Here is a 15,100-nt window from a genome sequence, read left to right on the forward strand (position 1 = left end):
GATTTGTTTAATTTAATTCTTTTATCCACTGTAGAAAGAATCAGGAATGTTCTTGTTGCTGATATGTACAGCATAAAATTGTGTATAATAATCAATCATTAAATAAATAAATAACTTTAATTACATACGAGCATATTACAATCTTTCATCAACTGGATATTAGTTTCATATTTGCTTTCCCTCTTTACATTATAGTGCTTGAAAAATTTTCTTATAACTGTGTTAATGACCTGGAATTTATAAGCCAGGAAAATGACAATCTTGCCATTTTACAGCATTTAACAGTCCTTTAATTTAACATTTTGGCCTAAGATTTTTACATTCCGCAGAAAACACCAGGATTTCTTGAACTAATTAAGGTAAATGTAAATAGTTTATGTTATTAATGATTTCAAGAGGACAGGAAAATGACAACATAAAAACCTACGCACCTTGTGAAATTTTTTGAAATACATTTTGACTCAGAAAGTTGGTTCTTTATTCCTGCAATTAGACATGTTCTGATAGGATGGTATTCTAATCAATCTCTTAACCTAAGATATTGATTGCTAGAGCAATCACTGCAAATTTGGTTACAAATTACTAAAAATAAGTGGCCAGGAAAATGACAGATTTTCATGTGACAAACAAATTATTGACAGAAAAAATTATTTTTGACATAGTTTTTGGAAATAATACCCTCTGCATATACTCTAGAAATGCTTACAACGGTTGAGATAAAAAAAATTTGATATTGAAAAATATATAGGAAGTTTTGAAGCTAAATATTATTGGAAATATTGCTTGTGACATACCAGGAAAAAGACATTTTAGCATTCAATTAAATTTTTTAACTATACAAAGCAATCAATGCTAGTGCAAAGTCATTTTAAAATGCTAACAGCAATATTATTTATTAATTTTTTAAAAAAAGATCTTTTATTAGTATAGCATTAGATCTCGGAGCAAGAGACTGTGAATTGTCATATTTCATCAGAATCACCCATATACTTCTTTATTTCGAGCAACTATTTTGAATTATTATATATATCTAGAGTTGAATGCTTTTACCTACATATATAACTGAATTACGCTCTTCTTCAATTTTTCTTTATGAATTACTCTCTACTTAATGAAAGGTAGAAATATTTACGATAGGATTGTCTGAATTACATTTTCCAATGCATGACAGGTTTTTTCAGGAAAAAAATTAAACAAAGTGCAATATCTTTCGTCATTATTGATAATAGCGAATGTTGATTTTAATATTTTAATAGCAAGTTTTCGAGAAGGGAAATATTGCATACTGAATGCTAGGATAAATATACTAGGGAAATATTGTACTGTATACTGACCACAGATTACATGCTGAATTACTTAGCTCTCAATTGTAGGAATGGTAAAAAGTTCTACTATAGAAATGTTTGAGCAACTTTCTCCAAAACGTAACAAGTTTTTGCAAGGAAAAAATTAAACGGAGTGGAATATTTTTTGACATTATTGATAACAGTGAATGTACATTTTAAATTCTGGTTATTTAACCGCCTGAAGTGAAAGCAATAAATAAATGGTTTTTATCACAGTTAACAGTTTGATTACCACCTTATTTATGGTTAATCGACTGTTTTGTTTAAAAATAGTAAAATAACAATTACATAGATTGTTATTTACCGTTTTTTTCGATAAATTTCTAATAATGCATATGCGTTAAGACAAGCGTCAGAAGCCGTTTCCTAGATGTTCATCAAATTCTGCGGAAAAATTAAAAATTAAAAAACGAAGTTATACTAGTTTACTTTTTAAATATTTAAAATATTAAACTTTTCAGTCAATGAATTATTTACTTAGCTTATAAATTTTTAAGTAATAATTGTTTTAAAGTACTAAAGCATGTATTTAGATAAAAGAATGTTCTTTTTTTTGATTATTGCTTAACGTTTTTTTCTTATACCCTTAATATATTTTTCAGTTATGTACTATATAGTATTTTTATTCCACTTAGTGATTAAAATTTCTAAATTACTTAAATAAATTGTAATATAAAAGGCAGTAAAGATACTGAATACACTGAGAAAAAGAGTATGGTAAAAGTACCAGAATATGGTAAAATTTACCGTATTTATGTCTATATAGGAACACCAAAAATAATAGAAATTTCTACCGAAGAGCTTTCGTAAAATTAACAATAAAATAGTGTTTCATAATATGTGAGAAAATTTGGTAGTTTTATGATAGTACCTTAAAGCATGACATTAAAACCTATTTATTCGATAATTTTCCTTTTTTAGTTTTGTATTTTTTCTAAATGTGTGGTAATAAAAATAATAATTTTGAAAACCAGAATTTTCAGTAAACTGTTATCATATGAACAGAAAACTTTACAAATTAATGGTTTAAATACCAGAGTTTAAATAATTTTATAACCTAGAAAATTTTATTATCCAGAATCAGATTCTTTTAAGTCAGAAATGTCATTACTACTATACGACTATTTTATCAAATTTTTTTTTTTGTGTAGCACTTTTCAAATGACTAATATTAATAAAAAAAATATTTAAAAAAAGTTTTTAAAGCTTTAAAAATGATTTATTAATTAATTTATTTTTTCATCTGGAGAGTAATAAAAAGACAAGTTGCTAAGATTTTTTTCAATCAAACTTCATACGGAGTAAATACTGCTAAGTTCAAATAACAATTTGTACTTAGTCTGTTTGGAAGCATGATTATTAGCAACCCTAAATCCACAGCTACGTGAGGCCAGCGAGCTTTTGTCCCACGCCAGACAGAAAAAAAGAAAAGTCTTATTTAAGAATTTGCAACCAATTTTTTTATATTTATAAATAAATAAAATACGAAGTTACACACTTTCTTATCACATAAGCATTTGAATTATTTACAAGATCATCTATGCAGAGAATATCGACACAATGGTATCAGTCCTATGGACAGCTTTTAGAAATAGCTGTTTCTGCTAGTTGAAGATTTTGAGAGGAAACTTCTTTTGAAGTTGGAGAATTAGGCTTGAACAAGTCTGTTTGGGTAAAAATCTAAAAAGAGAAAAGTAAATTACTGCAGATGAAGGTTCAGACAATAAAATGGGTTTTGCATCAATTATTATAAACACAAAAAAAATTTTTTATAGCTTAATTAAAATTTTTCTAAGTTGGTAACGTGGTATCGGCACTAATTACCGATCATTTTGGTTTATTACGTTAACGAAATATTTTCGTGCACGATATTTTCTTTTGAAATGAAATGTACTGAGTGCCAAAAAAGCCACGGCCCACCCTGAATAACTTTTGATCTAATGATTGGATCTTTACGCTCTAGGAATCAGTTTTAATGGTTTTAGAGGGCGACCTAAAATAGGCTAATTAATTAGTGAAGACGATATTTTAAGTTACGAAATCAGACACAAAAATGTGCTTTCTTCGGATAAACATATCTTTTCTTTTAATAGATTCGGCTTTAGGACTCCCAAATCGTTGGAGATATCCGTAATTTGGGAAATATGATCCCCATAGTTTGGTCAGGATAGCAATCCAAACTTTGGACCCCTTAATGTTAATTTTATTTTTTGTGCATTTCGCCATATCTTAGGAAATTTTTAAGTGAATTGAAATTTTTTTTACACAATTATAAAATTCGTTTATCCATATATAATTCCATGCAAAAAATTTATTTTAATAAATATTTGTTGTTATTTCTTATTTAATTTAATATTAGTTGAAAATTTCTTGAAACGCTATGCATGCAAATTTTTACACACTTTCAAAGCATATAATTTTACATGACAAAATGCAAAATTTGAGCGAAATCTGTTGAATAGCTTCTGAGAAATCGAAATTTAAAGATGTTGTATAGTTAAAATCTGACTTCGCAGGAATTATTCAACTGATTTCGCTGAAATTTTGTATTTTACCATGTAATTTAAAATAGTTAAAGAAATGCATACCATACAACTCAAAATTTTGTCGCCTATTATTAAGTAAAATAATAAAAAATAATTATTATTTGCGAAAAATTATTTTTTGCATGGAATTTTCTTTTGATTAACGAATTTTAAGATAGTGCGCAAAATTTTTTTCTATTCACTTTGAAAGTTCTCGAGAAAAATGCAAAAAGTAAAATTAACATTAAGGGGTCCAAAGTTTGGATCACTCTCCTGACCAAACTATGGAGACCATATTTCCCAGATTGCGGCTATTCCCAGTATCTTGGTGATCAGAAATCCGAATTCGTTTAAAAAAAAATTATGTTTATTCAGAGAAAATACGTTTTTGTGTCAGATTTTAAACTTTAAAATATCGTCTACACTAATTAACTAACATATTTGAGATCATCCTCTCGAGCCATTAAGATGGAGTCCAAGAACGTGAAGATAATTAGATCAAAAGTTATTTAGTGTTGTCCTTTTATTTTTGGCTGTCAGCACTTCCTTTTGCACGGAAATATCATAATTTTTTTTTCATTTGTCAATTGAAAACCCCCGTTTGGAATAAAAAGTAAAAACCCAAAATTTTGTTTACTGGACGATGAGTTTCAAGTTTTGTAATAATATTGATACAACTGCAATAAATATATAAGCAAAACTTTCATGATGTTTTTATACCTATATTAAACACGTTTAATTATAGTGCTGTTTACGTAGTGAAGATTTGTGGTTCGTTGTTAATTTTAATAAGGACTCAGGTTAAGCTAAAAAAAAATTACCTGAAAAATGTTACCTTACGAACAATAATGTACTTGTTCGAATAATATCGGACCATTTGAATACTATTTCGTTCATGCCATTCTATGATTGTTGATTCAAAACTTTTGAAGTGGGAAAAAGAGTACAAAAGGAAATTTCCAACATTTTATGACTGACATTAAAAGGGATTTTTCAATTATTAAAAAATAAAAAGTTGTCCTGAAAAATGTTCAATTAATTAATAGTGTATCTATAGAACGTTCAAAAGTTAATCTGACATGCTCATAGCCTTTACAATAATCAGGTGGTTAAACATCAAAACGAAAAGGAAAACAAGATGTTATTTGAAAATTCATACAATTGTAAACTACTATTTGTTATGGAAATAATGAATTTAAATTTCCAATAGAAAAAAAATGTCGTCCACAGCTATACACAGCTATGTCGTCCACAGCTATAGCTGCAGTCCACAGCTATTTGTTCATATGTTCCCACACTCTCACTAGAAAAATTTAAAAAGTAAAATTTTTAATTTCAAGCCATTAATTTTGAAAGTTAAGTTTATTCCATTATTAATTTCAATATTTAAAATTTTACTGTATATTTTATTTAGTTTCAATTTATTACGATTGCGTTAACTTAACAGTAGTTAGTTAAAATAATAGTTCTTGTCAATTTTATTTTTTTAATATTTAAAGATTAAATATCCTGAATTGCAATTTAACGAACCAATGCCACTTTCGACATAATTTGAAAACATTAAATAAATAATCCTAAAAAACTATAGCTGAAAGATATTACCTGATTAAAAAATTAATTCGCTTCAAAAATATACAAATAGGAAATAACAATCGACGTGTTTCAAGTACTTCAAAAATAGATTTCCATATCCAAGAATTGCTAGACGTGAATGACACGTTTTGCAAGACTTGAAATCGGACGCTTATTATTTAAGTGCTTTAAACATGTCGACCGTTATTTCCTATATGTATATTTTTGAAGCGAATGGAGTTTTTAATCAGGTAATATGGAAATATGTGAAATGACAATTATTTCCTATATGTATATTTTTGAAGCGAATGGAATTTTTAATCAGGTAATATAGAAATATGTGAAATGACAATTATTTCCTATATGTATATTTTTGAAGCGAATGGAGTTTTTAATCAGGCAATATAGAAATATGTGAAATGACAAATAATTCCTGTATGTATATTTTTGAAGCGAATACAGTTTTTAATTAGGTAATTTTGAAATATGAGAAATGACGAACACCGTTTACGAATCATATACTGACCATACTATGAACTATAGTAGCATCGCTTACTTCATAAACTCTTCAACTAATAGATTTATAAGTAAAGTTTAAATTTTAAATGCGTTTTAAAAATTTCAATAAAGAATTAAAAATTTTAATCAACTTTATTCACAAATCTAGAAATAAATTGATATACTACCATTAAAGCACAAATAAAGAATCCTAATATATTGCCGCACAGAACGTCATCCCAATGGTGCCTATTATCTTGAATTCTTGAAAGTGTAACGAAGATAGTCAGGAGTACGAACAAAAATTGGATTAAAGGCTTTAACAGAGCACTTGATTCTATGTCCAGCCGTTTTTGTAAGTAGAGCTAGGATTAAAAATATCATAAATATAATTTTTTTAAAGAAAATTATTTGAATGCATTCTACCGGAGTATTTAATTTAATTTTGAACAGCCGACACAATTTTTTGGGTTTGAGACTATTTATGTTCATCTCCACAGCTTTGTAATTTTAAACCCAATCCAGAAAACAAGGGAACTCCTGGATCATGTATTGGGAGAAATTTGCCTTCGTGGAGAACTTTTTGATGGAACTAACCCGCATTTGCGTTACATCGGGAGGAAAACCACGAAAACCTCATATGGTTAGCCTGGTGGCAAGGGGACTCTAACCTATGATTCTTCTACCACTGTGGATATATTTTAGGTCAGCACTGTGGTTGGTGCAAGCCGGATGCGGAATTCGTATCGACCAGCCATCGCTGGGATTCGAGTCGGGTTCATCTCATTGGAAGGCGAATGCTCTATCTCCTGAGTCATCACGGCTCTCTACAGGAGTATGAGATGTATGAAACAGGGCTATCATAAATGATTCATACAGTTTCTGGACAAATTACTGTTTATTTATAAGTGTACGGAGGACTGCTAATGCATGGAAAGATTCATACACTCACCAAGTTTCTGTTTTATACCACAAATATTCAATGTGTACTTCTGGTCAATAGGAGCACACACTGTAAGAAATGAATATTCAAATGACACGAAATTTTCTTTGTTTTTGACGAAACCATTTCCTGGTATATGCTCAGAGCGAACAATTCGTAAAGTGACGAAATAACTATCATCACTTCTTCAAGAGAACGAATTTCGTAAAAAGTAAAGAAATATTTCGTCATTCTACATTTCTCCATAAAAAGGAAAAAAACTCTCTGTGCAGAATGTATTTCACTTTTCTAATAAACAATTATTTTTTTTATCATTACTCATTTTTTAAGTAATGATAAATTTTATGCTAATTAATTACTTTTTTATCATTAGAAATGTCATTACTATACAGTACGGTAATTTTATCAGAATTTTTTTCTCTGTAAATGATGTTGATGTCTAGAACAGAATGAAATCTATGGAACCAATGCCAAAAAGCCTTTAATAGCTCATAACTGCTAAAAGAAGACACACTTTAATTATCAATATTCATCTAAAAGCATAGTGTGAACAAAAGAGTCGTAGTTTTGAAGAAATGAATAATTATTTCATTTTGTTTCAAAAAGTTTGCACAGTTTGTTATCTAACTCTTCAACATGAAAACAATTCAATGTTAGTTCTAATATAAAGTATAATTTTTGAAAAATTATGATTGAAATCATGTGTGATTAATAAGTTTTCAATAAGCATCTAGTTTTCAATAATTATATTGGTTTGAGAAGCTAACTACACAACAGAGTCGCATCAATATTTAATTTCAATTTTATAAAATAAATAAATAAATGCGATTAACTTACCACCACATATATATAAGAATATGCCGCAAAAGCTGCATGTCCAGAGGGAAAAGATAATCTAAATATGCATTAACAACATATTAATAGTATAGTACATTAATAGTATTTTATAGTGCTTAGTTATAAGATTAAGTAAAAAATAAGTTTGGGATTGTAAAAAAATTACTAAGCCCGTTGGTTTGGTACTGCAGCACCAAAATTTGGACATCATAAGGATCATAAGGATTAAAAATTACAAAGCAACCTATGGCCGGAGTAGTCATCATACAATTCCAGGGGGGCTCGTTCAGAATGAACTTGTCATTCGTGCGCATTTGAAACAGTAATTGTTTTGACATAATCCTAATTTTATGTTACTTTTACGTTTATTAAAAATTATTGTAAAAGCACTGAATTCCATGTGGAATTATCTTTGAATAAGCAAATTTTATAATTTTGTGCTAAAGTTATTCGATTCTTTAACAGATAACAGATTCGATTCTCTCGAGATATGGATAAAAACTCAAAAAACTGACACTATCATTAGGGATTTAAACTTCCTTTGACTGTTCTCTCGTCTAAAACATTGGGTTCCAGTACTTGATAATACAATCATTAGATCAAAAGTTTTTCAAGATGTTCACTTTTGTGCACTGTACGTTATTTTAGCTTCTTACCATCTTATCACCTTATCACAAGCCAAATATTAAATTCCTACGGCTGACTTAAGTTACCCTATATTTAGGAGGGGTAACTTAACCTAAACTTGTTTATTTATTTATATTTTTGTGCTTAACATTCATATTTTAGAAAACTTTCAAGCTCGTAAACATGAAGTGAAATATTTTTAGCTATTATATACAAGTTTTACAATAATTAAATAATCTCTAAAGTTAATTCTATTGAATTGGAAGATGTCTTAAATTGTAAAGTTGTTAAAGTAACCAGGAATGTCGGTACTTTTAAATTTTGATAAATAAATAAATAATTAATTAAGAAAGTTCTCAAAATAATAACGTTTTCAAAAACATTAAAGTACTGTAATTAGATCAATTTTTTTTTCTTCTCAAAATGATGCATTTTTTTAAAATCTGTGTTACATCTTTTTTCTCGTTGAGAAGATTTCGTTGAGAAGTTTTTGTTCCGAAATTGCTCTATTTTGTTTTGTGAAAGGAAGAAAAAAGCATAACTGTTAGCATAGTTATAATGATAAAAATAACTATGCTGTAATGTTAGAATTTCTAGCATCTTTGAGTTTTCTGTAAAATGTTTTAGCGTTAAAGTTAATCCCTGTCATGAAAGCTATAGATGAATATTTTCCGTTAGTTTTGATTTAAATGATAAGTTTTCATGCTTTGACTCTGTGCAGAAATAAAAAATTTCCTTGCCAAGAAAAGTTGTAAGTTTCTTTGCAGACTGAAGAGCATGGTTAGAATTCGGATAGCTGAAATTTTAATTGTAACGTGAATTTAAGATGTCTTCAACTGCGTAGAAATTAATAATGCGTTATGAGAATTAAACTTACCTCATATTAGTCTCATCTATATCTGAATTGGTACAAGAAAAAGATTCAACATAGAAATGTGGATATGCAGCTTCAGTACAGTTGAAATCAGGTCTACAAACCGCCAAGAAAGCTGGGCGTAGTCTTCCGTAGAGAAATTTAATGGTGTTGTTTATCATCTCCGTCATGAAAATCCCAAAAAAGAATATTCCACTGTATACATAAACGCGTTGAAACATGTAAGGAACATTCCATCCAAAAAAAAAAATTACATCACCACCTGTACACTCATTAGAACTTCTGTACTGTCTGTAAAACTCCACTAAAATTATCTGGAAAATATAACGAAAAATTTAGTAAAAAATCAGTGTTAACCAGACTTAAAACTTCATTTACTTCAAAAATACATAAAATGCTCGTGGAAATGCATTTTTTCCTGATGCGCCCGTCTCGTCTACTGTGGTTTTTCTTGTTTTGTTTTTATCTTTTCTTTCTCTCTCGCTACTGTTGTTTTTCTAGTTTTGATTCTCATCTTTATTTTCTCAATTTTCGTTGGCAACTTTATGCTTTACACCTCAAATCACTTTGTTTCTTCTTATTCTCGTCTGGTAGAGTCTTGAAAATGGGCGACTATTTTTTTAAACGCTTAAAACATGTCGGCTGTTTTTGCTTTTTATGTATTTTTGAAGTGAATGAATTTTTTTTTGTAAAGTAATATCTTACCACTTTAGTTTTTTGCGATTATTTATTTAAAAACAGTATCAGGACAATTAAAGAGACTTTGAGTTTTTTCTTACCACTGCTATTGGAGGAAAGACCGATATATACCATCTTTGCTCGTCTGAAATTCTTTCTTCTTTTGGTGGATACATGATGTCTTCATCATCGCAAAAAAATCCTCGTTTGTACGGCTTTAAGTAGTCAGAAAACAATGCTAAGAATGATGAAACTGAAAGATTGATAAATTGAATATCTACACTTACATTTTTACACTTATTTATTTGAATAAAATCATGGGGGAAAAACTTTAAATATTATAATATATATACATATTTTTGTTTATTTCCAATGAGATGCACAATCAGTCTTGCCGATGAGCAGACCTAGTGCGTTCTCCAGAGGTGGTATCCACTCTTTCAGGACCACCACAATGGGTGAGATACCGTTGGTCATGTTAATTTGGACGTCTAGTTTCTGCCACACTAGATGGCAGCACCGAGACTCTATTTGGATGCTAAAGTGCACTAGGAATTTAATTTTGCCGGAAATGCCAAGAGCCAATAAGGCACTCCAGGGATCTTTTACATGCCGCATAATCATACGACATGGCCGCTGAGGATTTTCTGCATCCCGAAAATCCGGTGTCTGAGCCGGGGATCAAACCCGCAGACTTGGGCTCAGAAGGCCGACGACAAACCAATTGCGCCACCTAGCCACTTATAAAATATATAAAATTATCTAAAATATATGCGTAATTCTTTTTCATAGTTCGTAAACTGATGTGAAATTATTTTCGCAACTCTGAATTTTTAAAGCTGTTACAACGATCGATGCAGGTTTGCGAGCCATGCCACACTAACGAATCTATGATAACAAATGAAACTTCATTTGCAAGCTCCACTTTTTTCATACCTTAGAAACTATTATATTGATAACTTAAACCCAAACTAGCCGCCTATTTTTAAACTTGAACATAGATAACATTATGTTTTCCGTTGCACTTGGGATTTTTTTCAACAAATTGCGTTATACTGAAAATAGGATATTGAACAGTTACATGATACAGAATAAAAAGAAAAGTTTTAAAAATTTTGTTTAAAGGCTAAAATAATCATACAAAAACTGTAAACACAATAAAAAAAATTTCAAGTTCAAATCTACGCTAAGTTATTTATGTCGTAAACTGATTGAAAAATCCGGTGCTTCGTAAACGACTGACGTCATTTTGCAATGCACTAGGCTAATTAAAAAAGTCTGGTATTTTATACAATTTTTTGGCTAATTTACAATGGGTTTTAGGAAAATTAGAGAATTTTCATTGATTTTTCAATTAGCCTGATTCATTTCAAGTAATTTTCAATGAGTTATATAGGCTTTTTGAAATACGCCTATTGAAATTCAGGTTCATTTCAATACGCCAATACAAATTCAGGCTTATTGAGTAAATTTTCGCACATTTTTAATTAGCTTAGACGCATTTAGACTTAAAGAATACCAGAATCAATTAAAAAAATTTGAGATTTTCTCAATTAGCTTGGCGGTTTGAAAAATGATGGCGATCAAATTAAAGGGTTATGAAATCTGCGAACTGCTTTTTAATCTGTGAAATTAATTGCTGTTTTGTGAAAACGCCACTTAAATTTATTGGTTAATTTATCACTCAATATATTAATTAATTCACTTAACAATTTATTTAGTCCACATGTATGTAAAAATCTCTGCATCTTAATGATCTACACGAGTTTCGATTTCAAAAAATTAAAAACGAGTATATTTTTGAAACTCTAACTCCTTATTAATAGTTACAATAATCTATGAACAATATTTAATATAAACAAATGTTAGTTATGGATAAAAACTTACATATTGTAAGAAGAATGATGTCTATACAAACATTCAACGTAACATTTCTTGTCCTCACACAAACATCCATGGTAAATCTAAAAGCAAAATAAACTGAAGCAAAAACTACTTCTTGAAGTTTAATTTTAAAAATATGACATAAAAATTTTAATTTACTAGTTACAGAAAAAGGTTAAAAATTTTATATGTTAGTAAAAATGAGGAAATATTTTCAGACTAAGCAATTTCTACAAAAGATTTGAATCGCTAAAAGTTTTTAACTTTGGATTTTTAAAAAGCAGCACGAAACTTGTCAAAGGAAAAGCTTTCATTAGCTTCAAAAATGAAGTTGGAAAAAGTCCACCTTCATTTTTGAGCAAAACAAGGCTTCCATTATCCACTAGTTGATCAGTCTTAATTATTTAATTTTTTAAAATTGTTCATTTCAATACGAAGTTGTTATATTTAATTCGATTAGAACAATTATTTTGCCTTGAAGCGTAAATATTGCACGCTAGATTCGTTATTCCAAACAAACCATACAAACACGAAAACAAACAAAATTAAGGTTAGTTCCTCTTTGTTTTCGAAATTATTATTCATCGATTTAAATTCTGTCTGCCCATTCCTCTTCAGAAGCTTCCATTTGTTTGTTCTCATTTTCATTTTATTTTTTCCCTTTATTCCTGATGCTAATAATGTATCAGTCAAACCATTTCAACATATTCAAGAAGACTGCATTTTCAAAACTTTAAGGTAATCCATAAAAACTTGAAATGCTGTTTTTCTAAGCTCTGCCACCAAAGAAAATAAAAAAAAGCCATTAAGTGCCTTACACTTGAATCAATGCCATGATTTCAAACAATATATATAATCTTGCAGCGAAGAATTATCTGTGCTTTACGAACAGACAAATAACTTAAATATTTAAAAAGTTATTAAACTTTCTTAAAAATCGTCAATTTGGAGACATTTCCCCACCTAGATAATAATTACCAAACCTCGGCCGTATTCTCCGTTTTTGTAAATTTTTATGAACCCAGGTAATGCAACATTGGAGTAAGTTTTTGAATATTAAAAACTTAGATCACAAACGCTTTTCATTTTCACAAAACTGTGGCTTTTCTCCTTACTGACTTTTTGCACCATTTTCAAAGTAAGCAGGAGACAGCTCTGGCATTAGATAGACTAAGCTTGACCTAACAGTCGTGAGTAACAGTTGCAAACTCACAGCAGCTATAAAAATAGCATATTATTCGCAAAAAAGTATTATTTCATAATCCGGCGGAGCTTTCGAAAAACAGCCTTAACATGTTTTCCCAATAAGCTCTTCAGCAATGAAGTATTACTTTATGTTATTTTACATATTTAATGATCGACCGAAGAACTTAGTGGAAGAACATGTTTAATACCATTAAAGTAAATTTGACAGAACCAGTTTTAGAATGTATAGAAATCTCAGGTAAATATAGAAATATCTTTTTCCATGGATATTAATCTAATATCCAATATTTGAAGACCATAAAATATTCTTTACATGTTTTCACCCTAAGCTCCTACATGAAATATTTATATGTAATATTATTTTATTTATTTTATGATCAACGGAACTTAGTGGAAGAACAATTTCAACAGCATTATAGCAAATTTGATGGAACCAGTTTTAGAACATAGAGAGATATCAGGTAAATATAAAAATATGTTTTCCTTAGTCCTTTAATTATGGACGACAATAAAATATTTTTAATATGTCCTTCCACTAAACTCTTCTATGGATCATTTTTAGAAAATACCCATAATTATTGAGATCATTTAAACTAAATTTTATTATAATATGAATACGAATACTCACCATAAGTAATATTCCTAAACGTTACAAGTTTGAAGTTAAACAAAACTGCTGTTTGATGCAATTTTAGAAGACACGAAGCGTTATAAAATATTTCACACTTTTTTTTTCTTTCAGACTGTTACATTTTTTCCTGACTCACATTGTGTTTATAGTTTACAGTTTGAAAAGAAAATTGCGAGAAATACTCGTCGTATGTAGTAATAGCATCGTAAAATCTATGTTATTCTATCAGGTGTTTCAATGACAAGAAAAAAAAAAGCTTTTATCGATTCTGCTTATTGTTAAATTTTCACGGCAAATGCAATAATATATGTACTGCGATTTTAAGGGTTATTTGTCACATTTTAAGGCTTAGTTTCATGTTTTGTCATGTTTTGTATAAAAATGAATAAACAATATCAGTTCTTATGAAGTGAATGATTTGAGTAAATTTTACGAACCTTTAAATTTATGTTTAATGGGATTCGGGAATCAAAGGAGAGTTTAAAAAAATGAGACGAAGAAACAAATAAAGAAACATTAATACTATTTTTTATAAAATAAACTTATCCCATTTTTGAGTTAATTCAATGCAAATAGTTAATAATTTACTTTATAAAGCTGATGTCAGAATTCATTGGAGTGAAGCTTGTTTCAATAATTTCAACTAACTTATTTTTATTTTTGTGATTAATTATTTAATTTTATGATTAATTTTTATTTTAATTTGCATTTACTTTTTAGCGTTTTTATGATCATGTATTAAAGAGTTTGTAGCATATTTTTCAGTTTGGCTTGAAAAAAGGAGAGACTTTTTTTACAGTTTTTTTTCTAGTATTTTTAAAATAAGAATCGAAATATCCGTCGATAATTTTGATCTCTTTGTGATTTAAATAAGAAGTTTTTAAACTTTTTGTCGTAAAGGCCGCACTCAGGGACCTGCCAAAGATTACGAATTACAATTACAAATGTGAAATATTTAAAACTTATAAATTTGTATCTCTGAGAAATATAATTAAAACTATGATTAAGGTATAGCGTAATAATAATATTAATTAAAAAAAATAAATATTAAAAAATAAGTAAATTACAATGGTCTAATCTCATAATTTAATCAACCAAAATAAACTCATGAATTAAGATTCTTGGCAGCCCTGAGCTATTACGTGCACTATTAAAAATTTCTCAGAAAAAATGGTTATTTATTTAATTGTTATTTCACCATATTCAAACAAAATAGCCAAATAACCGTAAATAGGATTGTAATCAAACTGTCAACTGTTGAGAAAAAACGTTTGTTAATTGCTTTCACCAGATAGGGTTAAACAACCAGAATTTTATCACACCAACCAAGCTTAAAACAGCTAAATAACCATAAATAGGATTGTAATCAAAATGTTAGCTATTGAAAAAACCGTTTATTAATTGCTTTCACCAGATACGGTTAAGGAACCAGAATTTTATCACACCAACCAAGCTTAAAACAGCCAAATAACCATAAAT

The 15,100-nt window shown here is 28.8% G+C and overlaps 1 protein-coding gene across 2 annotated transcripts; it reads right to left on the reverse strand.

Annotated features, from left to right (window-relative positions):
- Positions 1-2,780: 2,780 nt before the first annotated feature.
- LOC107436617 (putative phosphatidate phosphatase) lies at positions 2,781-13,785 on the reverse strand. 2 transcript variants are annotated; one of them, XM_016048385.3, is made up of 7 exons: positions 13,619-13,785; positions 11,788-11,864; positions 10,002-10,153; positions 9,226-9,536; positions 7,722-7,779; positions 6,130-6,306; positions 2,781-3,026 (listed from the first exon to the last, which is right to left on the reverse strand). In XM_016048385.3, exons 2-7 carry the CDS (start codon positions 11,855-11,857, stop codon positions 2,919-2,921), a joined length of 876 nt encoding a protein of 291 aa, XP_015903871.1. In that variant the 5' UTR covers positions 11,858-11,864; positions 13,619-13,785; the 3' UTR covers positions 2,781-2,918. The 2 variants fall into 2 exon arrangements, with proteins under 2 accessions (XP_015903871.1, XP_071042759.1); XM_071186658.1 differs by having other exon boundaries at positions 10,002-10,138; positions 13,619-13,758.
- Positions 13,786-15,100: the final 1,315 nt, after the last annotated feature.

The sequence above is a fragment of the Parasteatoda tepidariorum genome, chromosome 10, assembly GCF_043381705.1.
Source record: "Parasteatoda tepidariorum isolate YZ-2023 chromosome 10, CAS_Ptep_4.0, whole genome shotgun sequence".
Lineage (NCBI taxonomy): Eukaryota > Metazoa > Arthropoda > Arachnida > Araneae > Theridiidae > Parasteatoda > Parasteatoda tepidariorum.

Bases quoted from the DNA above. Each gene is read 5' to 3' on its own strand.
- LOC107436617 (XM_016048385.3), bottom strand. From the start codon at position 11,857: ATGGATGTTTGTGTGAGGACAAGAAATGTTACGTTGAATGTTTGTATA. The intron at 7,780-9,225 runs GTAAGTTTAATT...ATGCATATTTAG, and splicing joins ATAGATGAGACTAATATGAG to ATTATCTTTTCCCTCTGGAC. The intron at 3,027-6,129 runs GTAGTATATCAA...TTCTCTTTTTAG, and splicing joins TCTTTATTTGTGCTTTAATG to ATTTTTACCCAAACAGACTT.